Genomic DNA, 27,105 nt, shown 5'->3' with positions numbered 1-27,105 from the left:
TTAGCTTAAATGGGTATGTTTAATAACCTAAGATTGGTATATTTTCTGACCTTTTTGAGTTGAGAATGCGAAATGCACACAGAGCTAATCTGGCAGGTGTATCACGTCTCCTATCCTACAGGGATAGATATTAGACATTAAATCTGATGGACAGTGCAATGCTGAGAAAAATTAGCACAAAACGTAGTGAAAGACAGGCTACAACACACGCGTTATTCCTCCATTTCCTTGTTGCAGTCATAAACAAGATTTCTGCTGCAGCAATGCATTTTCATTGCTTTTTTGGAATTACAAATATTGGGTTTTGAACATTTTTGTCTTGATTCTGTTCTATATTGTTTTGTTTTATTTATTCATTTGTTTCATTCCACTGTTGCATCTCATGATGCATTGTGATTGGCTGGTAAGCAAGTATTTCGAAGCAGCACTGAATTTGTGAGTTGGCCACCATAAACTTCTGACATTGTCAGGACTTTGCCTATAACAATGGACAGGGATGCCACCACGCTGACATAAAGCAGGTGAAAACACTACAAACTGCTATATAACATGCAATGACTTTTACGATAAATAAAAGACTGGAAAAAAAGTAAATAAATGGTCCGACAGTGAACTGTTCCTTTTGTGATTTAACCATCAGAATAACTGTGAAACAATCTTGCAATAACTTTTTAGCCAATAGCAGTAGATACGAGAAGCTTCTTAGATTTATAGACATTGGAATTCAAAACGGTTACGTCATTATGAGGCAGTAAGGTACCTTTTAACACGTTGAGGCAATCATCTATTTAGCATCACAATGTGTGCACACCAGACGACTTCTTATATAAGTACCACTGCCGTGTTTATTATTTGTCTAACACTTTTTAAAGGTTTATTGGAAACAGCCAGGCTTGTTAAAAGGGGCATCATGGTGCATGTTAAGTAACCAAATTCAGGTTAACAGAACCTCTTTTTTTCAGTCATTATTGAATTGAATTGTTGAACCATGCTTGGTAGGGGTTGCCTTAGCAGCAGTGGAAGTGATGTTCATCATATTCATTTGGGGGAAAAAAGCAGCTTCCTCAGCAAATGTTTTTGTAACATTTTATTAACTTAGTAAAAGGACATACTGAAGAGGTTCTTCCTGCCTTGGGACTCATATGAGAGACAGCAACACACAACTCAATTTTAGATCAGATTATAAAAGAATATTTAAAAAAAACATGTTTTGTCGCAATAATCTTAATGTCTTAATAAAAGAATGATTCGACTGTTTTCATGTTAAGGAAATAACACACTGTAAGATTAATTGAAAATACTCTTCTTTAACTAGGGAAAACCTGTATGACTAACAATAAAAACAAATGTAACATGATCTTGCTTCTCAGGTCAGAACACAACACTGTTGTATATGCATGGCTGGAAAAGTATTAGCCTTGCCAGCTGATCAGAGACAAACCGAGCCAGCTAGAAAGATCGGATCATCCTGCCGCTATCTTCATTGAGCACAACAGAGCTATAGAGCAGGAAAGAGGGAGGAAAAGGAGGGGGATTTTGACTTATTCATAGCATCTCCCAATCAGCTGCAAACACATTGGACTGCACTGACACTCATTAGTTTCTGCTCCACTTCCCCTTTGGGTGCCTTTATCCTCATTACATCTATAAGAGATACTGAAGCCTGCTAAACAAAAAAGTTCCCACTGTCACACATTTCAATAAAGCAAAGGAAGCATCAGTTTCAAATTGGGGGTGTTGGCTGGGGTGGGGGGTGGGGGATCGAGGGGGCGTGTCTGGGCATTTTTCCATTCCCCTTTACTTTTCATTCAGAAAGCAACATTGCCATTGGTGCCACTGTGGGTTTAGGAAATCACCTGCAAATGAGGAAATACTTAAATGTATCAGTTCATACATTGAGATCTAAAACTTTATGCTGAAGTTCCTGAAGTCCTATTGAGCATACGATTAAGTTTGATTAATAAATATGAGATACATCACGAGAGTACATTTGGCAAACGATTAGCAATGGGTGGCTTTGACTTTCTCACACTAATCTCTTCCTGCTCTAACCTACATTTTTCAATTCAAATAAAATACTGCAAATAATAGTGGACCCTCAAACTGTTCCTCAGAAAAACCATTTATATATTTATGTTCTGTAAAGCTTTGTCAAGATATTACAGGAAACACTATAACAGTATCCAGTAGTACAATAAAAAGTTTACTGTCTCACAAACTGTCTCTCTTCCCCATTAAGCTTACAGAGGGCAGTTCCACGGGAAGTCAATCACACAGCCAGAGCCCATTTACAGAGACACTTTTTTGTTTTGTTTACTGTGGAAATAATATCATTACATCTGACTGCTGGTCTAATCTGTTATCAGCCTAAGGAGAACTAACCCAAAATCAAATTTAGCAGGTCCTCAGCCTGCTGTCAAATATGACACTGTGACCGAACACAAGGATTTGAGGATGCACTGCTGGTTAATTAGTGTGTGCTTAACTGGCAAAAAGAACAACTAAAATTGTAGCTGGACATATGACATTGTAGGCAGACTATAGTGTATTGGGGTCAGTGATCAAAGTCAGCCTCTGCTGTGTGCTTAAATAACAAAACAGTGAGGTGACTGGAACCCATACACTGAGTTTCTCTCGTTTCCAAACGTTGCCTGTGCAAACAAATAAAACTGAGTTTCACATTATTGATATCTCATCTGAGACCGAGCAGTTAGGTCATCATATCAGAATTTGTTAACTGTACATTATTAAAATACAAATGTGTGCAGTTAATATAGATATAAATGGATCAAAAACAATAATTCTGTAGTATTTGTAAGCAGGTGAGTCATTACTGTATTACCATTACCATTCCATTACATGATTAATAAACAAGACAAGCTGTATTCTACTTACAATATTGACAGTGCGCATTAGTTTATCTTTAATACCCAGCTGTGGCACAACAAACATAATAAGTGATAATATATGCACTACTCTGAATATTAATTAGGGAAAAAGAAGCGATAACATTAAGTCATTTGAGCTGCATGAGCTGTATACCCAATGAGCTGCAGTGTATCCCGATTCAATGTTGAGAAAACTTTGGATTATATGTGGAAGCTATTTGGCAACATACAGTGAATAATTTGGAGAAGTCTAAATTGGTCACTTGGGAGAAGTCCCTAATTAAAGTTACAAAACCAGCGTGATTAGCTGAGAAAGAGGTGTGCAAAAGAAACACATTCTACCCCCAAGTAAGGATTACTGGAGAAAAACTCATGAGAACCTATAAGTGTATAATTTCTTTCTTTTTCCTTTCTTCATGCATTGCAGCATTTCTCATTCATGAATATGAATGTGCCAAGCTGCAAAGAGCCTAATTGGGTTATCAAGCCACACAAAAAATCTCAGTGAGTTTATTTTGAAAGGGTACACAACATTTGACTTTCCTATCCACAAATAATTGTATATATTAACCATTTTTAATAGTGTCTAATACTTTTGTGTGTCTTGAAATCGACCAATCGTTAATCCTTATATCATACTTTTCTAGCGCATTAATATTTCAGCGTCTTGTGTGGAAGATATATTTAATGCATGACACTAGCCGTACAGCTTCCTCAACCAAACGCAAAGGATCTTATCATATGCAGACATTCTGAAAACAATGCGTTGCTCTGCCTACTGCACATCAGTTATACTGTACATTATAAAGGCAGCTTATAGCAATAATACCAAGCTTATCTGTAGCTATTATTACAACAGACCATGCATGGCAGGACTTACTTCTAAGAACCTCTTTCTTTCCTCTTTTCCATTTGATAAACAAACCCCTTTCAAAATGTTTCCATTACACAAGTTCCTCTACAAAGAATGTCACATTTTCACACCACTAAGAAGTCTGATGCCATTTTTTCCCCATATATTTTTTAGGGCAACTTGGAGCATTTAATGGTTAGGTACCAATGACTAAAGATGCATTTTACGAAACATACCTGTGCCGATTAACACCAAGACTGAATGAGGCAGAAATACGCTGCGCTAACTGGGTCAGAGAAGCAGAGAAATCGTTGGGGGAGAAGCTGAATACACAGATGTATTTAAAGCCAACACACCAGCATGCCAAATGGTATGCAAATTTACACTTTTCACACATAACAAGTCAATACACAGACTCACTGAACTTGTTATGGACCATCCATCCACTCTATGAGAAGCCTACATTCTACTTTATAGGCTATTCATTAAATATTGATGTCTAGAGGCATTGCATTACTTCCCATTTTATTAAGCCAGCTTTTAACAACCCCTGGGCATCAGACCAAGGGGAGAGAAAAAAAAGAAATCCATAAATGTAGACTATATATGCTATGTTGCCACTGTCCCAAAGTCCTTCCTTAGGATGTCAAAATAAGGTGCCCAAAGGGGAAAAAACTAAAATCTTTCTTAAACGCTTTGATGCATCTTCAACAGCAATCATAACAAATTAGCCAATTCTATATTACTCTAGAGTTAATTTTGAAGAGAAGCGTAAGTGTTTTTTATACAGCTAGACCTAGGTCAGTTGGACTGAAAAGCTGGCATAAATTATAAATATCAGCTTGGGACTTCCCTAGTCTTAATATAGCCTGTTCCACATCAAATTAGCTGCTTCAGTTACTGTACGAAGAGCATGTCACAGATATAACTCCCTCCAATTAATCCCATGCAATCATCAGCACAGACATGCACATCCCCATAAAAATCATCCTCTACCATGTTTGAAAAAGAAACATCTGCAGCTATAGTCTCTTTCACTGTCATCCTCTAATTCTACACAAGTATGATAACAGTTTAACCACAACTGGCTCACATAAGGTAGCACGAATCCCATGATCTTGCATTGTTACGTGACTGCACTTCTAACCTCAAACATGTGGTCCGTGCTTTCAATCAAATCAACCATTTTTGTCCCACTTTGGTACAAGCTTTCGCGTGCTTTTCTTGCATTTCTTGGCAGAATAAAAAACAACAACAACAAAACACTGGTCTTTTCAGGGATTCACAGTTATCCTGGAAAACTGCAAAGGCCCAAAGGCTGATGGTCATAAAACAAAAAATCTAAACCAAAACAAAACACATACATATGTGACCCACATGAAAAATAGAAAGCGGTTCGTCTCCCTGTCAGTCACGTCTAAAGCAAAATAAACACACAGATGACATTTAACACTCTGGCTGTAGGACTCTTATAGGTTTAACTTCAGCTTCCATGTGGAAGTGAAAACACTTCTATAATCCATAACAGTGAAGGTGCCTCTGGATAATGCAATAGCAAAACAAAACAGCGGTTGATACCAACAACAATTTCAACAAATTACTGGAATTAAGTTCATCACTACTATGTTGTGATCATCATGTTTTAACTGGCCTTATTGGGATTGCTGCAAAGTAAAGGCCCTGCTATGTTACAAAAAAATAAAAGTTCTTAAAGGATGGAACACAACTAGCCTCGCACCACTTACCATGAAAACATTTTTTAATACACCAAGACAACCAGCTCGTGATGTGTGCTAGGGCTGTTCGGTATATATATCGGATGACGATATAAAAACGTCTATCGTTTCATTTTACGCTATCGTTTGTTTCGTGGTGTCGCAAAATAAACTGTTTACGGCAATAATTTTTCATCGTTTTGATGGTCACTGTAGTGGCTATATTAATTTCTTAAAGTTCTCTCTTTCTCTTATATTTAATATAACCACACTACGGATGGACAAGCGCCTGTTTTTATGCATTGTGGTTAGCAACAACGACGGTAAAACCATCGCGTGACCGCTTATTTATGTTCCACATAAACCTTTCACAATAAAGCTCAAGATCCTGTTGAGACTTTTCAAAATAAACTGAATCACGTGAAAGAGCAGATTATTTACGGATGAGAATTAAAAAAAGAGCCGCCAGGTGCTAAAAAAATAAACCTTAGACTCAAACGTTAGAACAGGCTTTTCCCCGCAGCACGCCATGTAATAAATACTCAAAGAAAACGGCGGCCTTTACAACTTATGTCTAAAAATGTATAGTTTCATGCATCGGTTAAAACACTCGACACCAGCTACATGACGCGCAGCTGGAAACACGTCCCGCAAAACGAGCTGCCCGAGATTCACAGAATTTACAGAAAATGTTACACTTTTGTGATTTATATCGTTATCGGGACGATAGAATTCTTATATCGGGATATGAGATTTTGGTCATATCGCACAGCCCTAATGTGTGCTATCAACTCTTCTGCACTGTTACCATTTCTGAAACATTAACTGAAATGAAAAAATAAATAAATAAATAAATAAATAACTTAATTTTTATAAGCAAAATGTTTCAAGCAAGAGAGTGAGAAGCAGAAAAATCAAAAAATTTTCTCTCTGACCTGACTTTACAATTATCATCTTATCATCCACAACTAGGAACTTTGTCTTCTTTCAACAACTTCTTTTCTAAAGCCAGCAGGCTTACACTTTTTCATTTGTATGCATTTTAGTGAGAGAAGAACCATGTAACTACCCCACAGAGATCAATTAGAACTTTCTCAAGAAGACACAGAAACTACCTCCATCCTGCTCAAGTGACTACATGTTTAAACACCAGGAACACACACACACACACACACACACACACACACACACACACACACACACACAAAGAAAAAAAACATCTGTATAGCAACTTCTTGGGGTGCTATGAGTTCTAGGCTAGATCAATAACAGTTATGCTTTGGAGTGTATTAGCAATTTTGCAAGTGGTGTACACAGCCCATATTAGAGAAATTTTCACAGCTGGTTACAGTTAGTCACACAGAAGCCCATCAGCATAGCAACTTCAACTGCTGCTTAGCTGACACAGGTGGAAACAATTGACAACTGATGGGTCATTAGTCATTTGAATTTCATCATGTGATTGGTGGATCTGAAACCACCAATTTAAACTAATTTATCCATCTGTCAGTGTCCTTGTCTTTGTTTTTAAATCAGCAAGCTTAAATTGCCAAAGTATCACAATTAAAGTCTAACATTTACTTTTTTCGTCATTTTAGGTTGTAAGCATTACCCGTTTTTTCCTTCAGCTTTTTCATCCAACCTAACAACGACTTTTATCTTGTTTTTGTTTTAACATAGGGCTGTTTTAATTTTATGTTTTATGTGTTTTATTTATTTATTTTGCTGTTTTCTGTTATTCTATTGTTTTAACTTATTTTCTGTACAGCACTTTGTTCCTGTGCTGGGTATTTTAAAGTGCTTTATAAATAAAATTGGATTGGATTGGATTCTACATAAATTGCATCAACTAGTTTAAAAATATATACATATTGATCTAATATTACAATCCCAAAACTTAACTGGTTTCTAACACTGTTTTCAACACATCTCTGCAATGATGCCACTGATTCCCACATTAGGGTTTCCACCACAAAACCTACAGGCTGCTAAGAGTGCAGTTGCTCAGATAGAATGGCAGAACTGAGTGTGTGTAGTTTTACTCACAGGAGGACAGAAGTGCGAGACAGAGAGAGACAGACACTCATTTCTAATTTCCGCATTCAAGGTAAGATGTCTCTATACCACAAGGCGAGCACTTCATATTTAACCTCTTTTACAAATTGTCGGGCCTGTTTATGAGCTGAACAGGTAAAACATTAAGTCAAATTTTAGACAAGTTCTTTAGTAATTTTTCTATGTCTAAAAATGGTCAAGTGGACTTCTAATACACTGGAGGAATCCTTGCACATGCTGACAAAGTATTCCCTGCATTCTGTTATTTCACAAAACGCCTGAAGACATGGGACAAGTACAAGAGCACTGAATCAATCAATATAGTCTGCATGTAAATGAATGATGAGGAATGTGAAAACACTTCTCGGGTAACCACTACAAACACAGTTTAGATTAAGGAAAGTTATTTCCCCTCAACTCTACCAACAATACTCTACATTTCTAACATGATGACTCAGTCACCTGCCAGGAGCAATTTATTAGAGACACAACATAAATTCTACCACATTCACACAGGAAAGTCTGTCACAGCAAGGATCAGCTAATTTCCTAACGTGGTAAACACTTCTCACAGGGTGTCTCAGTCATTGGTCAGCCACCAACTCGTCAACAACATCACATGCGCAGTTAGTCACCGAACATGTGCTCTTTGGACTAGCACACTACATGTTACCTACTAACAACAAAGGTAGAAATAAGGATACGAGTCAGATCAAGGCTAGACACACTGATGAGGAAACGAGCACTTGTATGGTCACAGAAGCAGAAGATTAAGGAGGGGGAGAAGAAAAAAAAGGTTTCCTACGTGGTATAAAGCGTCATCAGAAAAGACACCCGTTAAGATCCAGTGACAATGAAAAGCACCATGTTACGTACTTGTTTAACAGCCAACACCAGATGTAAACAAAAATAGATAAGCCTGTACAGCCACTTTTCCATCAGTAGATATACCGCTGACTGTGAGTTTAGCAGGATCACTCATTGTTTAAGAAAAGCTTTTAACATGATATACCCATAAGATAAGAAACACAGTTTTACTGCTTTTGGCAGCGTCTTGTCTCAGACTGACACAACAAACTTTCAGGCAAGTGGAACAACACTTCTTTGACACCAGTGCGAGAAAAGAACAGTAAAGGAAAGAGCCTTTGTTACAGTGAACCTTATCTTCAGTTCTAGATAAGGTCTGTTGTAAATGATCACATGAGGAACTTGATAACCAAAATGCCATGACAGGCCTTCAATACCGCCATGAAACCAGTGTACTGTAAGAATACTATACACACTTCTGTTAGTGATATACAAAATACTCAATACACAGCTTCTTCCAATGAGTGGAACTGTATCTACAAGAATACAAAATTAGTGTACACAAACACCTTTGGGAAAACATCCAAAATTCTGGCAATTCTCTGCTTACACTATATATACTTTGAGTCAGTTTCATTACCAATACCTGAATAATCTTCTCCAAACAGCTGAATATCAGCTGGTAGATAAAGGGCCCATAACATTGACAAGCAGGGGAAGATGGAGCCTAGTCTTTGTTTACATTTTATTACAGCTGGGAGAGCCTTTAAAGACTGATCTGATAAGGTTTCTGTTTGCTTGACTGACAGCTCTAAATACCTAATTCAACGGTTGAGTTTTAAATCACCCTGGAAGACATTCATGTGCCAGCCACTGACAACACCTGTGAGATTGAAAAATTCAATTGCAAAACACTGTGCCCGAAATGCACGTATAGTATTGAAAATGAACGTGTAATTGTACCGCAATTGTGTATGTATTCGCACAGTTATGGTTGCAGTAGCCTTTGACACCTCCACGCACGTGAATTTTGAGTTGAAATAATACTTTTCATTAAGTAAAAATCTGTTATCATGACATCCATAGTTAGTATCTCAACTTACTACTAAATATTATCTCTGACAACACTCCACCTGGTTCAGTAAGTTTGTAAAGTTATGTTATGAATTCTAAGATAATCTACACAGATGCATAAATATCTCCGATTCACCTCTAAACTGTACTTTATAGTCAATTACGTTCCAGTGAGAAGTTGCGGATTTAATCTAGGGTATCTTACTAACGACACTCGATCCCGGTCTTATTGCTTGTCTACCTGAGCGTTGCCTTCATGGTGCCCTGAGACTCAACCTGATTGCATCTCCTGACACCATTTCCCAGAGCGGTGAATGACGAACACTAACAACAAGTCGACAGGCTAGGACAGACCTGCTGAAATTCCTCAGAGTAGTCCTGAATTTATCCCGGATCTTAACGGGATTAAATTACAGTGGAGTTAAGTGAGGACACTAATCTGATTAATGAAGCGGCGAGAAAATGAAAACGCCAATATGTTGATAAGTACGGCGCGCTAATCCGTCCTATACGGTGTAGGCGCAACAAAAGATGCGAGTGTTGCTATTGCGGTGCAGTTATTAATGGCTGGTTTTATGAATAGTATCAACACTTATAGACTGACAGCTTGAAATGTACTACACCGCTTTCTAAAGCGAATAAATTAGTGCCAAGCGAGCTACATCGCAAAGGGGCAAAAGCATATGATGCGAAACCTTCCGAAAACACAGCTGCTCAAGTCTGTTAATACAGTCCAAAACCTGTTGTTTTAAACCAACAATGCTCTCACAGCCATTACTAAACTACAAGCACTGAGATAATACATTATGGTATAATTCCACATTTAAAATCAACCGCATTAATGCGAGACTTCAAGTGGGACAACCTGAGAATGGGACCTCAGCGATACAACGCTACAGCTAGCGTTAGCATGCTGTGTGGGGCCCCGCAGAGAAGCAGTAACTTGCGCAAACAAAGACACTTACCTGAGTTACTGTCGGGTCAGCGTCTCATTTAATGATATCCAGCTTATGTGCAGGCTGATACTACCCAACAAACACCTTGAGAAGTGGGCATTAGCTGGTTTCACTGGTTTGCTTCACGGCAGTTCAATTGGGTCTGGCTAGTGTTAGCAGCTAGCTAATATTGCCTTACTTAGAGAGCAACTCGAAGCTGGCCCAGTGCGTACATTCTCCTCAGCGAGCCGCCCTCAAGTTTAACGTTGTCCCTCTCAGTTGTTTTGAGACATAAAAATATTGCCTTGTGGCACAGCCAGACTGACCGACGACGAAGACAAGAGCAAAAATGGTCCTTAACTGATGCAAATTAATGACACAACATTAAAAAAAAATCCAAAATGTCCACTACATTCAGCAAGGAAATACAAAAGGCAAAACTGCGAACCACCTCCGGCACAGCGAAACCTTTTCCTCTAAAGTGTGCCGCACCCAGATGTTTTCGCTCATAATTTCCAGGTCTTTGCTCATTTACAATAGGCGCAGCTCTACAGACTGGAACGAAGCTACATTGAGGCTGTGGGGCACAGCACGAAGTGGCGAGTTTCTTCTCTGCGACCTCCGCGGGTACATGGAGAAAGCTGTCCACCAGTAGTCGCCTTTCCAGCCTCACCGAGCCCCGGGGACGACGCTTTCACTATCTCACCCAGACACTGCTAGTGATTCCGCTTATCTTCCTCTGTGCATTGACTTATTGACACTGTTTTCCCTTTCAAATAGGCTACAGGATATTCACACAGACTGCAAACACGTATACAAACCAGACCGACAAGGTATTTTATTAACTCATTTACATATAACGTACAAAAAAAGGTGTTTGTACGGTTTGCAGCAGCCTTCGTCGTTCTTGTTACGTCGTGGCGCCCTCTGGCGTAAGTAGAAGTTTTTTGCATTTCACTGGAAATTTAAATTAAATAGAATAGTATGGCCTTTTCCCCAATTATTTTTAATGGAGATTTAAAGATAGCCCAAAGATATATCCATTAAAATAGCCAAGTGCCTTTCAAGCGTAGAATTTTCCCCATAATGTTTGAAACTTAAAAACAGGTGTGTTCAATGTAAAAGGCTTGAACAGTCTAACTTCTAGTGTTAACCCTTAAACGACTTAATGAAGTTGTCAGGCCACCAAGAGTAGGTAGCTGATAAATGTAATATTATGAGGCAGCAGAAAGAAACAGTTGAAAAGAGGATTTTAACTATATTGTGAATCTAGTAAGGGTATGTTAGCTTCTATGCTTGGATACCTGTAACTAAAGCCTGCTGTTAGTATTTTTGTACCACTGATATAGTATCTGATCACTACATTGAAGGAAATTCTGACATGTCACAGCATAAGTGATGGCATAAGTAATGAAATTAATGATGACAATGTATGTTTCCAAAAAGAACTACTGTGGAAACCAGATTATTCATATTCTTCAATATAAAGAAATGTCCATTCTTCATTGCACGAGTGTCAAACATAAGGCCCAGGGGCCAGAATCGTTGGAAGGACTCCAATTCTGCCCACTGGATGGCTTTGGAAAATGTGAAGGGGGACTTAAATTATGGACATGAGTTCTACAGCAATTCCTACTTATAAATAACTCCACCATGGTCATCCATACAACACCAAAGTAATTATGTAAAAGAAAAACACTGAACATGTCATGACGAGGTCCTGTCGTAATCTACTGTACATTTAAACAAAGGCAGACAGAACTCTAGCGTTAAATCCTGAAGATAGTAATAATACCCTATTTCTCAACTGAAATGTACCTGCATCCAGATATAATATAATAATGACAAAAACAGTTAAAGAGCACATCAGTTTACATCGATGCTTCTTGTGAGTTAACCAGTCCTTTGCATTGGAAAAAAGCATCCTGACACGGCGCACGTCCGAGGAAGGTTTTCACCATGTCCATCCCATCCACAGAGCCCCCAGCTTCCAGTATCACTCTTCTGTACTCTTTTCCAACCTGTGTTTAGGGCATAAATGCACATATAAAGACAGTTTCAAGGAAAATAAGACACATCATTAGAGTGAAATGTTCATCCAGAAAACCAACCTTTGGATTCATAATGCCTTCCTTTTTAAAACGACTGAAGAAAATGTCCATGGAGTAGACTTCGCTCCATAGATAGCTATAGTACTGACCATCATATCCACCAGCTAAGTGGCTAAAACTGGCTGTCATGTTGGTTCCTACAGAGAGCAGATCTTTGTTACAAATCACTAATACAAACTCCAAAAAAGAAAAATGATATTGTCTATGCGCTTCATACAAAAAACTGAATACAAACTACTAATGCCCACAGTGGACTGTTTATTATAAAATGTAAATCCTCATCACTGATAGAAAGCTTAATGCAATAATTTCTCAAATATATTCTAAATAGCTGAAGCTAAAGCTGACCTGGTGTAGCAGAAATACCCAGGATGTCCTGGCAGTGCTTTGCAAACACCTCAGCAGTGTCTGCACGTGGGCTGGTGTGAAGTGACTGGTCCACCTTACTAAGGACTACCTGACGTAGGTTCATAAGCCCTGAAGTGAACACATCAACAGAGGCTCTTCACTTACACATAAATGTTACACAGACTTTCTTTGTGCAAAGTTTGAGTCTCTGACCGGTGTTAGCAACTCTGGAGGCAATCAGTTTGTCGAGCAGCTCGTCTGGGATGGGGGTACCATCTTTGTAGTGACGGGACATTCTTCTCAGAGGCTCCTTTTCCCAAACCCAGTTCTCAAGCATTTGAGACGGCACCTCCACAAAGTCTGTCTCCACCATTGTTCCGCTGAATTCTGAAAAAGCGGTCTGACGCATACACAGAAAAACTCATTCTTATTCATTAGCACACAGTATACAAATATCACTAACTTCCTGACTGAATATAGCAACTTACATTTGAGCAGATTTCGTGCATGACATGACCAAACTCATGAAAATAGGTCTCCACTTCATGGTGTTGGAGGAGAGAAGGACAATCTTTCCTGGGCTTGGTGAAGTTTGCCACCATGGCTGCAACTGGTAGCCTGCGCTTTCCATCAGGGCCTCCGCAGCCAGGCTGGAGCCCAAAGCAACCTGCGTGGCCATATTTTCCTTCCCTGGTGAAATGTCACAGTCAGGCTGAAGTCTATCACACAGATCAAGAGCTCTGGTCAATGTTAGTGAGCTCACACTTCATAAAAACATCAAACACAGGATCTTGTCTTGTCTCTGAAAAAAATGACACATAATCTACCTTGGATGCAGATCCAGGTAGAACTGACCAATCTCCTCCCCCGTTTCAGTGTCCTGGGCTGAGTACAGCTTGACATTTTCATGCCACACGTCAGCCTGTTCCACCTCTGTGAATGTGAGACCCAGCAGCTCCTGGTAGATACCAAACAGCCCTTCTGTCACCACATCAAGAGGGAAATACTCGATCAGTTTGTCCTTGTCCACAGCAAACTTGCGCTGCTCCACTTGATTCATGTAGTAGGGCAAGTCCCAGGCATTAATCTTCTCATCAAACTGGTAGCCCTTCATCAGGCACTCCCTCTTCTTCAGCGCAAGAATGTATTTCCTCTCTTTGATTCCCACAGGCTTCAGTGCTTCATGGAACTTGTCTATAAAGGCAGAAAAAGAAAACCCCCTTAGTCGTAATGTGAAGCATGCAATTTCTTTGAACCTTTTGCTGTCTACTTTCTTATCTTCTTTTTAAAGCCCAAATGAAACTAACTCCCTTTGCACACTCAAAAAAAAGAATATGAAAGTTGAGCATTTTTGTAGAGGAAATCTGTTTTAAATCTGCAGATGCTGAATATTCAAAATTTGTTGTTTGCATTGAAAACTATTTCTGCGGCTCTGGGTTCCTGTGTGATATTTTTTGAGTTTTGGTTCCTGTTTTGATTCTATTTATGTCATTTCTTATGTTTCTATTCTTCTTCTTTCTGTAGTATCCCACTGCTTCCTTGTCTTTGTCTCTTTGTTAGTTCCCTTGTCTTTCTAATTTACACTTCCTGTTTTTACTGTGGGAAAAACTTTTCCTTGTGCCTCGTGTACTTTAACCTTTTGCTTTTGTTCCTATTCTATGATTTCTTCTTACTGAGCATCTCTCTGTGCGTGTATACAGTCTTGTCTTTTTCCTTTGTTGGATTGGAATTTTAGTGCTTCTTGTGGTCCTTTTGTGGGCTCTGGTTTTTGCGATTAAAGACATGCTTTTAGTTGTTCAACCCGATTACAGCTGTTAATTATACTACTAATTATAAAAAGCTGATGTTGTGTAATTTGTCATTAGTAATTGATTACATTTCGTCTTGCATGTTATGTGACTGCGTGTGGAGCTGCACAGCCATTCATCTGTCCTATTGAGTTTCTTTTCCTACTTTAAGGCAGTTATCAGGTGGCGGGAGAGCTCATCTTAAATGACAGGGAATGTTTCCATGTGGATGTGTGTGTGCCAGCGAGGTCAGATGTCAAAGAGACCATACCCAGAAAGTCAGACACGTTGCTTGCATTTTTAGCCATGTTAATCTCCAGCACATACTCAGCATGGCTACCGTAACCAAGTAAGCGTGCAACCTTCGCCCGCAGCTGTATCAACTCTTCTAAGATTTCCGTGTTTACCTGGGGGAAAAAAACGGGAGACGCGGATCAGTGAAATCATTTAATTAGGCTTATTAAAATGAATGATAATGTTTAGGGTTTCCAGCCTGAGTTGATTCTGTGACACATTTGGTAACCAGCAGTAATATGTGGTTTCGCCGAGCAGGTTCTCTGGGCTGCAACTTCAGCCCTCTACAGACATGGGATATGCAACATTGCTTGTTTCATTAATGTGCTAAAGTGACAGCAATCGCTGATTGTATTCTTGTATGTCATTTAGACATACGAGCAGGTGACAAATTAAAGGAAAAAGCTTCCCAATGTGGCTTGAGTAGCTACCACAACAACACCAGGGCCTGTTGTCCGCAGCTTTTTATATCACACATTTTCTCATTTCACCTACACATGTGTATGGATCCATAGCTGTCCAAAATCAACGTGACTTGTAGTTATTTAATTTTTTTTTAAACTGGACTGTTTATTGAACCTTCAGAAAACAAAAAAAAAAAGAAAAAGTTTGTATCATTTTTGGTATATCCAGCATTATTGCTCATAGTATGCTTATCCTAATCAAACAAAAACCTATAAGTGGCCAAAGAATCAGGTGGTTAGAGGTCTTAGAAACTCATATATCAAATATGATCCGCTTGGCGTTACAGGGTATAAATATTAATCATCAGCCTGCGGTTTACCTCTTTACACCTGCTGTTAAAAGCCATTTCCATCTTTCTCCTTGTTTCAGGATTATGGCACCTCTTCATCAGTGGATAGTAATGGGGATATTCCAGGGTCACTTTGTACCGTCCTTCAGCCGTCTTATCCAGTCCACTGAGAAAAGTGGCAGCTAGCCCACCTGAGCAAGTATGGCACAAGAGAATCAGTGAATACGGTTAAAGCGTGGCTCTCAAGGCAGCGTTTCATGAGTTTCACGTATCAAACTCACCTAATTCGTGCTCAGAGAAAATAAGAAATTTGCTCTCCTCGTTCAGATTCTTGTTAAACTCGATGGAGAGTTCACTGATAAGCTTGGAAGTTCTTTTTATTTCCTTAGGAGAGAGAACACAGAGCGAAAGACATCACAGAGATTTTAATTTTTAACTATCTAATAAGATAAGCAAAGATTTACAGGCACTTTCTATGTGATTCTATTTGCTTACTTCTTCGTTTCAATTATGAAACACTGGAATTAATCTCTAAACTCTTTTAACCTGTAACTTTAACAAACGACTTCCATATTAATAATCAGACCACACATTACATTACCTCTTGTATATCTTTAGACAGGTGCAATCCTTTCCTCTGGCCCAGTGTAACAAGTCTGTCCAGGAATCTTTTTTCCTCAGCTGAAAGGTTGTCTTTCTGTTTATTCTACCAAAACACAATCATAACACTAAACATCTTCTCATACAGGTAGAATAGCAGGCATTCTGCTAAATTTATTCACCTATTTATATATTGCATGCCAGGGAGCCAGCACAGCATGAAATAACATATGGCACTGGCTGCCACTGATCAGATGAGATTACATTTCATTTCCAGGCTAATAAGAACCAGTAGTCCTTGCGCCTCTATGATCTGTTGGCCTCTGGCTGACATGAAGTGCGAAAATAGTTTAAGATTTTCTTAAATGCAGCCAATCCTCACACATTAGCCTTATGATTAAGACAGCTTTAACACGTCATTATCTGTGTGGCCTCATAAAAGTATCAGTTTTTACACAAGTCCTCACTTTACTTGAAGTGAATGTGGCTCGAGTCGTACCTGCAAGGCAGTGATTCGTTTGAACACATCTTCCCGCATGTTTATCTCCACGTCCAACTCAGACAGTCTCTTGTCAGCTTCGGTGCTTGCTGATCGAAGCTCCTTAGAAGGACAAACATACTGAGGGAAGGCGAGAACGTGGTGTGATGCTAAGGGAGCAAAGCAAAGAAAAAAAAAAAGCAACGGTGAACGTTACAAAAATAATAGAATAATAAAAAACAACAACAAGAACAACATTTTATGCAAGAATTCAAATCCATGGTCTCTATTCAGCTAAAAGCCTTTGTATTCCTTCCTAATGAAGACAAAAAATAGAAGAGAATACCTAAATTAGATTTCTGATAATGGTACATACTTTAAGGGTGTAAAATATTCCAATATCAATTAATTAAAAAAAAAAAATGTGTAAACACATATACATGCCAGAGTGACGTAGTAGCTCATCAGGTTCATGATCAATCACAGTTTGCATGTTACTGCCTGTAAAACCACAAACGTGACCTTGACTTGAGCACAAATTGGGTGAAGCTCTATTAGCTGATCATTGCATGTAACTTTGAATACTGTGGGAGCAGTAATCATTCATGTGAGCTATGGATGGATGGATGGATGCCTCACCATTATATAAACTCATCAGGCCTTGGATAGGAAATGTCACTAATTAGTTAGGAAGTGTAACAGGAAGACACAACTTGACTCCACACCACAGTCTGCTCAGGTGTGATGCTACTCTTATGCTGCAGACAGTGCTAGGAGTAATGTAAGCAAAGAAATTGCTGCAAGAACTAAAGAATTTTCACATGTGCAGCATAACTCTCTGTGATATCACCGATACCTGATGCATTTTACCTGCCAGTACCCTGATACAGAGTCCATGTAATGTGCAGTACTTTGCATGTTAAATTATATATATATATGTATATATATATATATATATATATCAGTGGTTCTTAACCTTGTTGGAGGTACCGAACCCCACCAGTTTCATATGCGCATTCACTGAACCCCTCTTTAGTGAAAAATAAAATATGATTTCTTTCAAATTCAAGACATAGATATGTTTTTTACTGGTGCACAAAATGAGCCATGCATGTCATGGCGGAGGCTCTGCCAAACCCCTGAGACCGACTCACCGAACCCCTAGGGTTCGATCGAACCCAGGTTAAGAACCACTGATATATATATATATATATATATATATATGTACTTGTCTGGGATCATTTTCCCTGTAAAGATGGATCCACACTGACTGACTCAGTTGAAAGTGAAGGGATCAGGAAACATGCTCTCCATTGTCCTAGCATAGCTTACTGATGTTATTAACATATAGTTAACTTGTGTATACTCATTAGTGGGATTCAAACATTGTTGGGTTTGTTGGTTTCATGGAATTGTAAACCAGAATACACCAGTAGACTTACATGCATAATCCATCTTAGCATTAGCCAAGGTCATCAGGGTGTTTTCAACAGAGACATTTTCTATATTTAGGGATCCAACGTCGTCATAGACCTTCTTTACTCTGGCAATCAAGCTGTCTGTCATAGTCCTGATCTCATCTGGAGACAGGTCCCACCTCAGTGTGTTCCTTGCATGTCCTGCCTGAGCGCAGTGTCTGGCAGACAGCACTGACCCACCAGCGATGGTCATTCTCAGATGTTTACAGACCCTGTAAGAAAACCGGACCTTTTAATACCCACCGCCGCCCCCCAAACGTACAATATTTTCTGTTGCTCCATAGTCAAGAAAACGATCCGCACGAATAGGTGGTATTAATGTAAGCACTATCTTCATGGACACACTCGACACACTTCTTTCCATGTTATAACCGGTGATATTTTTCCCTCATCCATCAGTGTAGAGTTTCATGCCATGGCAGTGCGAGCGGAGGCCTTTCAAACGAAGTTCATAAAAGCGTGGAATAACTGTCAAGCAGCCAAAACGTACAAAAACAGCTCAGTTATGCTTAAAGTGCCAATAAGCAGGAGATGACACTTTGTCAATTTAAATTATTTTTAGTTGTGGACCGGTGTCCGTGGAAGCAGAAGAGAGCAATTTAAAGTTGTTGAACGTAGTTTACCAATCTGTCACACATACGTAATAAACAACTTCAATTTAGTGGACTAGTCCATAGTGGACTATGTTTAGCATACCTCAAATGTGCTCGGCAAACTATAGCTATTAGCAGATACATGCCAGCAGTATTTCTGCGATTTCTTTCAGCAAAAAAAATATATAATTACGTAAAAATAAAAATTAACCAGTTTCTTCCTCCCTTACTGTGGCTCAGTCCCTGTAGTCGCCGCAAAGAACGGTATCTCTCCCAGTTTCTCGCGTGGGAACCGCTTCTTAGTTCCGTTGTTAACGCGCAGGCGCAGAGGAGGAGGACGCGATCGATCTGACTCGAGCCCTCCTCATGACTCGGTAGCAGCAGACAGCTGGATAAGACCTGAGGTAGGTGGGCGGGAGGGGGGACACACACTGAACAGCATCCTTTAATAGAGTGTTATTTTAATATGACTTCGTGTTGTTTGTAGGGCTCCGAGGATGACCTCTGTTTCCTCTCCACCTCCTGTTTTCCTGTCTTGTTTTGTTTTTGGGTTGTGATTGTTTTAGCCAGCATCACACAAGCAGCGCGCGAGCCTTGTTTGTCCGGACCGTCAGGGTGTAGGTTTCCTTTAAAGACAAACACCTGCCAGCGCCACTGGCTAAATTATAATTTTATTTTAGCATTTATTTGAAATAAACGTATAAAGTCAGTGCAGTGAATGAAAACACCCATTATGCTATTACATCACAGCTTCTGCATCACTGCATTTACGTGTGTCAACACACGAAGGGAGGAGTAGCTGTGCTAGCTAGACTCAAATGAACATAACGCTTGGTTTTAGCACGTGATAGACGTATGAGGCAATAGTGTTTGTGTCTGTAGCATCCCGCACTGTGATTCTGTGGCCATGTTTTTTTTTTGCCACAGTTTCCCCACAGACTTTTTGCCTCAGTCCGACTTAGAAAAATCAAGCAGTAACTAGCCTTCTGAGGGGCAAGGCTTTTTTTTTGTTATAGGCAATAAAATGACACGAAACTGCAGATCGCCAGTATCAGTTGTAATGCAACTTTGTAGCTGTAGAGATTTACTATCAAAATGCAATGCAGTCATTTGATATTCTCCTTCACTGCTACAGAGTCCTTAACAAATGCAAGATTACTACTGGCACCCAAAAAATAACCTGGGATAGTTGAGCCCAGGTTTATAATTAGGTCATAACTACTATCTCAGCCTCTTCTAAACCTGAGAATATAAAAAGTAATGTATTGTTGAATAAAAAATGAAATGCATATATTAAAAGCACCAAAAATCTACTCCCTAAGCCAGCTTCTTTGTTTTGAAGTAGTGCCCACTTTTAATAGAGTCACACTGATACTGAATTTTTGAATAGCAATGCTCGTATTGATTTTTGGGGGTAAAAAATATTCAATAATATAAACATGTAACTCATAAATCAGAAATTAAACTGGAAAAAGGAAAAGGTCATTCTTTATTAATCTTTATTAAATATTCTACATTATTTATATACTTGTGGCAGAACAGCATCATTCAATAAAATTGTCTGATTGCTATATCAGCCAGGAAATACAGTCTTGAAAAAGAACGTTTTCACTGGACTGTATGCACTCTAGTGAAAAACTAAGTACATGCTGTAATTCAGTAGGTTGTAGAACCACCTTAATGTATAACTGTGTCACTCTCTCAAATTGCTGTGGAGGTTTTTTGGCTCAACAAATCAAATAAAAAACAAGCCGAAATCATCAGCCCACCACCAGACAGTTGGTAAAAAAGTGTTTGTGCTCATTTTAAATTCGACACTCTGGTCTTGTCTGTCCAAAGGACATTGTCCCAGAAGTCTTGTGGGTTGTTCATGTGCAAGTTTGCAAACTAAAGCTATGCTGCCATGTTCTTTTTAGAGAGAAGAAGATTTCTCATGGCAAGCCTTCCAAAGCATTTTAGTCTTTTTCTAAGTGTACTGTCATTACATTTACCATTTAAAATGCTTACTGAGCCCTGTAGAGTGTGAGATGTAGCTCTTGGGTATTTTGCCATTTCTCTAAGCATTGCATGGTCTGGCCTTGAGGTGAATACACATCTAAATGCTCCAGACCAGCAAGCTGCAAAAGTTAATCAAGTGCATTTGATAAGTCGCATCTGCCTGCTGCTTACCCTCATAATTCCTATGGAAGCAGTAGGTGTGTACTTCAGAGGACTGCATAGAGTCTGTCTGAGTTTGATTAAATAAGCACAATTACAGTATTTTATACTGACGTATATATCAGTTATGCATTATTTAAGCATGTGTTTGTTATTTTTATTATGAAATGGCACCTCGTGAATTAGTAATTCAGTCACCATTGAGTGGTTTCCTTTTCATTTGATTCCAAACCCCTTCTTGTCTCTACCAGTTTCTAGGTAAAAATGGCTGTGGAAAAGCGCTTGGCATTCTCTATTGTGCAGTTCCTACGAGATCAAACACATAGTGGTACTTTAAATTCTGATGAGCAGGAAAGCCTCGAAGGTAGGTCAACTCACTGCACTTATGCCTTAGAAAGTGTCTGTGCAAACACTGGGCACTCTGCCTTGTCTCATCCATTTCAGAGTTCTGAATCTGCACAAACTGTACATACATTATGTCCCTTTTCTTGATAGTAAGCTAAGAACTGTCAAGGTAGTAAGAAAACATGACCAAAATCAGGCTTTGATAAGCAGTGCAGTTGAAGAGAATTATTCAAATAACTTGCTCTGAGCGTACAGCCAAGTTCTGACTCAACATGATTGTCCAGTTAACTCGAAACTACTCTGTCATATGTTGGCTGATTCTCCACCACAGTTGCTATACAGTGCTTGGAGACCACCTTCAAGATCAGCTCCAGTGACTGTCATCTTGCAGTGCCACAGTCACTTAGAGAGATATTCCTCAATGCCCTGCTCAAGGTGGGTAGTGAACACTTTACAGTACTGTAAAATACATAGTACAATTATGCCGACTTAATTACACCGGTGCTTTTTTGTGTCAAGTCAGAATGTCCTGTGTGTTTATTCACTGACTCTTTTATTTTTCATTTTCACAGAATGACAATCTAACCATACCAGAGAGCTCCCCATCTCCTGAAGACATCGAACGAGCAGAGCTGCTTAAGAATGAAGGTAATCTTGAAACACTTCACATCTAATTACATTAGGTTCATAAATAAATATGGTGAGCTTCTATATTAAATGTTTTGCATCAGCTCTGATGCGCTTCATAGTGGACATGTAATCATTGTCTTATTTTGTATTATTAGTACTTAATTTATAATTTCCTATTATTACTGTTTTGTTGATCATATTAAACATGGACAAAGTTTGAAATAATCCCTAAACTTCTACCTTTCTGTGTCTGCTCTTGCTTTCTTGTAAATTCATCCTCCACAGGGTTTGGAATGTTTTATTGAATTGTGCTGTCAAATTGTTGTGGGTGGGGACCACACTGATTACATTTATCATCACTGGAGGCACTATGATTAGTTTCAATTCTATTTGTCGAGATGTAAATGATTCTGTAGCAGTGCAAGTTCAGTTGATGTTTCTCAAGTGCATTTGAATCTAATTTTGTGTTATTTTCCTCATTATCTATCATATATATACTGTTAAAGTGATGGATGCTCATATTAAAAAGGCCTCATTGAGCCAAAAGCTCAGGCTTCATCAGTGCAGTGGGATCCTATTCCTGGCTGTACATGCTGCCCGGGGACTGGAATGTGCTGTCTGGCCTCTGTTGGGTCATAGTGAGGGCTCCAGACACTGGTGGAGGCCTTCCTGCATGTTTCTGTGTCGACATGTTGGCGTCCACTGCCACTTTGTCTTTGCTGTTGGTTGCGGCGACTGGGGGTTTCTGGGTGGGTGTGTATGGGTGATTGCTCTCTGATGATTCGGGTGGCCTTGATGGGAGTAGGCGTGTTCTGTTGTTTCTGCTGTTTCTCTGTCCTTGCTTGAGTGTTTAGTTTCGGGGTTTTATTCTGGTGGTTGGATGTTGGAGAGGATTATGCATGTATGTTCACAAGTTTAAAAAAGGTGGAGGGTGGTGTTCAGATTTCTGAACCTGTAGCTGGTGGCACATGAAACATGTCAATTTGCTTTCACCTACAAGATTTAAAAACCTGCCAATGCTTTTCTAAAGCTCAAGAAAATAAGAAAAAAGACACCTTATATTATAATTTATCACCCTAAAGCTGAATTGTCATCCTATTTTTCCATAAGATTGACTGAACCAGTCATGAGCTTTATGTTAACTTTGTTGTTATAACTACACACTTTGCTTCTTTAGGAAACAATCACATGAAGGAGGAGAACTACAGGAGTGCAGTGGAGTGCTACACAAAGGCCATTGATCTGGATCTAAGAAATGCTGTGTACTACTGCAACAGGTATTTACTGAACTGATATTTTACGCTGTTACTTATCTGAACTTAATTTTGTCCTTTAATCATGATTTGCACATTTGTATATAATGGCAGACAGTAGACAAACAAAGCAGAGCCAAGTGTGATGTAATGCTTGAACTGTTCGAGAAAGTGCTTGCTGACCGATTCCCTCCCTTTTTCATTACCCACCTGAACACAAACATTACACAGCGCTCTGAATTTATTACTTGCAGGGCTGCAGCTCACAGTAAGCTGGGGAATTATACTGAAGCAACTAGTGACTGTGAGAGAGCCATTGGGATTGATCCGACCTACAGCAAAGCATACGGGAGGATGGGGTTGGGTCATTTACTATTAACAAGTCATTTTGAAATAAACTGCTCTCTCCATAATATTTTCCAAAAATGACTACTCACTGTTTCCTCTGTGGTTTCAGGTTGGCTTTGACAGCTATGAACAAGTATCCAGAGGCAATTACCTACTTCAAGAAAGCTTTGGTATTGGACCCTGAGAATGACACGTACAAATCCAACCTGAAAATCGCAGAGCAGAAGCAGAAAGAAGCAACCAGCCCTGTGAGTAGAAACAAGCCTCTTGCTTTTAATCCTCTCCACACATGTAGCATAATGTAATTGGGGTTAATGTTGATATTTTCTTTTTGGACTGTCGTTTACACATCTCTGCCACAGATAGCAGCTGGACTGGGATTTGACATGGCTAGTTTAATCAACAACCCAGCCTTCATCAGCATGGTAAGAGCATGAGTTCTAACAGGCGCAGCTTCCATTCAGGAGCCTCAGAATTGTTTTTATTTTTTACTGGATTAGTCCCAGGAGTGATAGTTAGCCTGTTAAACAACCGCAGTAATTGTCTAGTAGAAATGAGAGCCTGACAACCCGAGCTCATTAAATTATTATTATTATTTATTTATTTATTTATTTATTTTTTCTCATTAAATTATGACACATGGGATCGTGTGTTTGGCCGAGAATGTTTTTTCCAATCACGCCAGGATTTTATTGCAGCATCAAGGACAAGACACATCTAAATCCGATAGCTGTGTATGCGCATTCAGGCCCCACAGCGCTAGATGGTAGATTGTTCTTCTGACAAAATTGCCAGTGTGATAAAAAATAAATTGCCCTTTTATTATGTACGTGAGAAACACATCAAGAATTCCTGTTGATTTCTCTTTGCAGGCTGCCAGCGTGATGCAGAACCAGCAGGTACAACAGCTGTAAGTCAAACTTTATGCATTTACTTCAGCATTCAAGTGTAGTTTCAAAATACGAGTCCCACCGTGAACTGACGAACTGTGTCACTGTGCTCAGCATGTCAGGAATGATGTCTAATGCAGTGGGAGGCCCTGCAGCAGGAGTAGGAGGGCTCTCAGACATTTCCAGCTTGATTGAAGCGTAAGTACACTGAATGAAAAATTAAAAGCATTGCTTAATTACACCATTATTTAGTTGAGCTAAATGACCTTTTTATATGTACTTTTTATACTGAAAGATGTGGCAGTTTCTTTGTAAAGTCTTTATATTGCATCTCGCTGTAGAGTAATGCGCTGTACAGTTCCCCAGATAAACCATATCAACTTGACACATTCAACAAACCAGATAAAATGTGTTTACTTGTCAGCTGTAGAGAGGATTTAAGGAGAACATGTTACCTATGAGTGGTTTTTGTGTCAGCTACTGTAGCTACTGATATTGATCTGACTCTTGGCAAGGGACAGCTGGGCAGTAAATTCCCCAAATTGTACCGAGATTTTTTTCAACATTTCTGAAACAATACTTGCAGTTTTGACAATATTGGTTGTAATATTTTATCCCTGTTGCCTTGTCTGGATGTGCAAACCCACTCTGGGGTGTTAAAGTACCTGTTTGCAGATTCTGAATGATTGAAAGGATTTTAAAGCAGGGACAGAAGGCACAGCTGTTAGAGTTGCTACAATCTAACTGATGTGATATTTTCATGTTACAGAATCCTAAACAGACATCACTCATTAACTGGGAACTCGGCATCAAAAAGCTGCACTGCAGTACTGTGCAAAAGCCTCGAGCCGCGCCTAATTTCTTTATATTTTGCTTCCAACGAGCCAGACTTTCTTTTAATTTTTAAATTGGTTTTGAGCAGTAGTTCTCCTAAAGGTCTTTGGCTGTGTTTTCACTCATTTTCTTTCCCGTCCTTGTACCTGACCACCTTCAAGCTACTTAACACCGACCTTCAAGCATAAAAAAGATTCGTAGCTCAAGAGGTAAACTAGTGTTGTGTCAACACACAACAAATAACTTGGGAAAGATTGTTGCTAGCAGCCTGTCACAAAAACACAGAATTTGTTCCCACTTCTTTAGTTAAACATATGAAAGTTGGCAAACATAATACTATAGTACAATAGTATTATACTATTACTATATAGTGTTATAGGGCAGCACAGTGGTGCCGACTTAGTGTGCAATACACATATTGGTACAATATCATACATATTGTAAAGAGACATGACCAGGCAACAGGCATTATTTTTTTTAAGAACAGAACAATTTGTCGTGCTGTTCCTGTTCTCGTTGAAAAGAATTCAGCTAAGTTATCTTTCTCTCAGAGGACAACAGTTTGCCCAGCAGATCCAGCAGCAGAACCCAGAGCTCATTGAACAGCTGAGGAACCACATCCGGAGCCGTTCCTTTAGCGGCAGCGCCGAGGAGCACTCATGATCTAGTCAGGTATTTTCTTTTTAAAAAATGTTCTATTCATGTTCTATTTAGGTATTTATTTAATATTTCAAAATCAAACCTGTAGCTAACTAAAAAAAAAAACAAACTTGGATCATATTTGTTTTATTAACATTTAATGTTTTTATTTCAGCCTCATGATTTTTTTGTTTTTCCAAGGAAGGGCATCCATATGGCGCGATCACAATCTCTACACCCATTTCTTAAAGTCAGGCCCCCGGCATAGCTGGAATAAAGAGACAAGGATGGGGTTTTAGGCACTTTACTGTGACTAAAGGCTCTGGAGTGGAGATATGAGAGCCTGGAGATTGGACCATGAAGTGAAGCATCTCACACATTTAGGACAACACATGTAAACACTAACCATAAAAAAGAGCCACGAATGCATTCAGCCTACCGACAGAATATGAGTAACTATTTTCTTCAGAACTTCTTTCCGTCCTTCAGAGATCATGTTTTCTGTGTGCTGAAATGACCGCCCTCTTCATGTTGTGATTTTAGGGGTTCCTTCTGTCAAGTCATGATAAATGGAGGGTTTGAGAGGAATGTACTTTTACAGCATTGTGGGGAGCACTTCGGCTCTCCCTCATAATAATACACATCGGGTTTATATTATTTGTTTAGTCTTATTTTTGTAGACAGAATGCACTGTACTTGTTTATTGGGTGATGAACACCGTTCGTTCCTGAGACTCACATCAGTGGTTTTCAGTGAGTACTACTTAACTTAATTAAGACAACAGTCTAATTGTATACCAGTGTTTGCCGCCTGCATTATGTTGTTACAGCACTTTAGCTAAAATTAACATCCTAACTTTAAGCCTATTTAATTTCTGATTAACTACTTGCAGCATATTCATATTGTTCAGTTTGCATGCTGTTGAATCTGGTATTTGAGATCAGATGCTTTATGGAAACACAGGTATGCTAAGGCAGCACATTGTTTTGTCTAAACCATATAAATAATAAATGTCTTGAAACGAAGCTACTCACATGCGCCTTTATGTCTTTGAATTAATGTCATTATTATATGAAAAGAATCATTGTTTACTGTCAGTGAACCGCTTTTTTATTACAAGGCTAATTCACCTATTCACACACACATATTCATACTGTGCTATTTTTCAGTGCCTGAGCACTTTTCTTTACAAAACATTTACACACCCAACTTGTAACTCAGGGTTCTGCATCTTGCCCA

General features: G+C 39.1%; 3 protein-coding genes across 9 annotated transcripts in view; 1 reads left to right on the top strand and 2 right to left on the bottom strand.

Annotated features, from left to right (window-relative positions):
* The window catches only part of erbin (erbb2 interacting protein), a 48,494-nt gene extending 37,469 nt beyond the window's left edge, over positions 1–11,025 (bottom strand). For 2 of the 4 annotated variants that reach the window (XM_084935751.1, XM_084935754.1), the window contains exon 1: positions 10,358–11,021. The gene's annotated coding sequence lies outside the window, so the exon portion shown is untranslated. Of the gene's footprint in view, positions 1–9,633; positions 10,321–10,357 lie in introns of those variants that run through there. The other 2 variants (XM_084935753.1, XM_084935752.1) reach the window with 2 other exon arrangements.
* A 116-nt stretch (positions 11,026–11,141) lies between these two features.
* nln (neurolysin (metallopeptidase M3 family)) lies at positions 11,142–19,081 on the bottom strand. 2 transcript variants are annotated; one of them, XM_084935756.1, is made up of 13 exons: positions 19,001–19,081; positions 18,142–18,389; positions 16,721–16,869; positions 16,223–16,327; positions 15,903–16,005; positions 15,652–15,812; positions 14,845–14,980; positions 13,614–13,980; positions 13,275–13,476; positions 13,000–13,186; positions 12,787–12,915; positions 12,439–12,575; positions 11,142–12,348 (listed from the first exon to the last, which is right to left on the bottom strand). In XM_084935756.1, the coding sequence occupies exons 2-13, from the start codon at positions 18,368–18,370 to the stop codon at positions 12,199–12,201; spliced, it is 2,055 nt and encodes a 684-aa protein (XP_084791882.1). In that variant the 5' UTR covers positions 18,371–18,389; positions 19,001–19,081; the 3' UTR covers positions 11,142–12,198. The 2 variants fall into 2 exon arrangements, with proteins under 2 accessions (XP_084791882.1, XP_084791881.1); XM_084935755.1 differs by having other exon boundaries at positions 18,874–19,080.
* On the top strand, positions 19,065–26,891 carry sgtb (small glutamine rich tetratricopeptide repeat co-chaperone beta). Of its 3 annotated transcripts, XM_084935762.1 has the most exons (13): positions 19,108–19,174; positions 19,258–19,387; positions 21,179–21,291; positions 21,604–21,707; positions 21,845–21,920; positions 23,080–23,179; positions 23,410–23,514; positions 23,613–23,751; positions 23,866–23,928; positions 24,376–24,413; positions 24,508–24,591; positions 25,779–25,899; positions 26,042–26,891. In XM_084935762.1, the coding sequence occupies exons 3-12, from the start codon at positions 21,192–21,194 to the stop codon at positions 25,888–25,890; spliced, it is 921 nt and encodes a 306-aa protein (XP_084791888.1). In that variant the 5' UTR covers positions 19,108–19,174; positions 19,258–19,387; positions 21,179–21,191; the 3' UTR covers positions 25,891–25,899; positions 26,042–26,891. The 3 variants fall into 3 exon arrangements, with proteins under 3 accessions (XP_084791887.1, XP_084791886.1, XP_084791888.1); XM_084935761.1 differs by lacking the exon at positions 19,258–19,387 and having other exon boundaries at positions 19,065–19,174; positions 26,068–26,891; XM_084935760.1 differs by lacking the exon at positions 19,258–19,387 and having other exon boundaries at positions 19,065–19,174.
* Positions 26,892–27,105: the final 214 nt, after the last annotated feature.

The sequence above is a fragment of the Perissodus microlepis genome, chromosome 7 (genome assembly GCF_051167445.1).
Source record: "Perissodus microlepis isolate ML-2025 ecotype Zambia chromosome 7, ASM5116744v1, whole genome shotgun sequence".
Classification (NCBI taxonomy): Eukaryota; Metazoa; Chordata; class Actinopteri; order Cichliformes; family Cichlidae; genus Perissodus; species Perissodus microlepis.
This window is presented reverse-complemented; position numbering and strand designations above follow the sequence as displayed.

Excerpts from the sequence above, each read along its gene's own strand:
- sgtb (XM_084935761.1), top strand. The coding sequence starts at position 21,192 with ATGGCTGTGGAAAAGCGCTTGGCATTCTCTATTGTGCAGTTCCTACGA. Across the intron at positions 21,921-23,079 it reads AGAGCTGCTTAAGAATGAAG|GAAACAATCACATGAAGGAG; the intron begins GTAATCTTGAAA and ends TTGCTTCTTTAG. Across the intron at positions 23,180-23,409 it reads GCTGTGTACTACTGCAACAG|GGCTGCAGCTCACAGTAAGC; the intron begins GTATTTACTGAA and ends TATTACTTGCAG.
- nln (XM_084935755.1), bottom strand. The coding sequence starts at position 18,914 with ATGTATCTGCTAATAGCTATAGTTTGCCGAGCACATTTGAG. Across the intron at positions 15,813-15,902 it reads TTTCTCTGAGCACGAATTAG|GTGGGCTAGCTGCCACTTTT; the intron begins GTGAGTTTGATA and ends ATACTTGCTCAG. Across the intron at positions 13,187-13,274 it reads TGCACGAAATCTGCTCAAAT|ACCGCTTTTTCAGAATTCAG; the intron begins GTAAGTTGCTAT and ends TGTATGCGTCAG.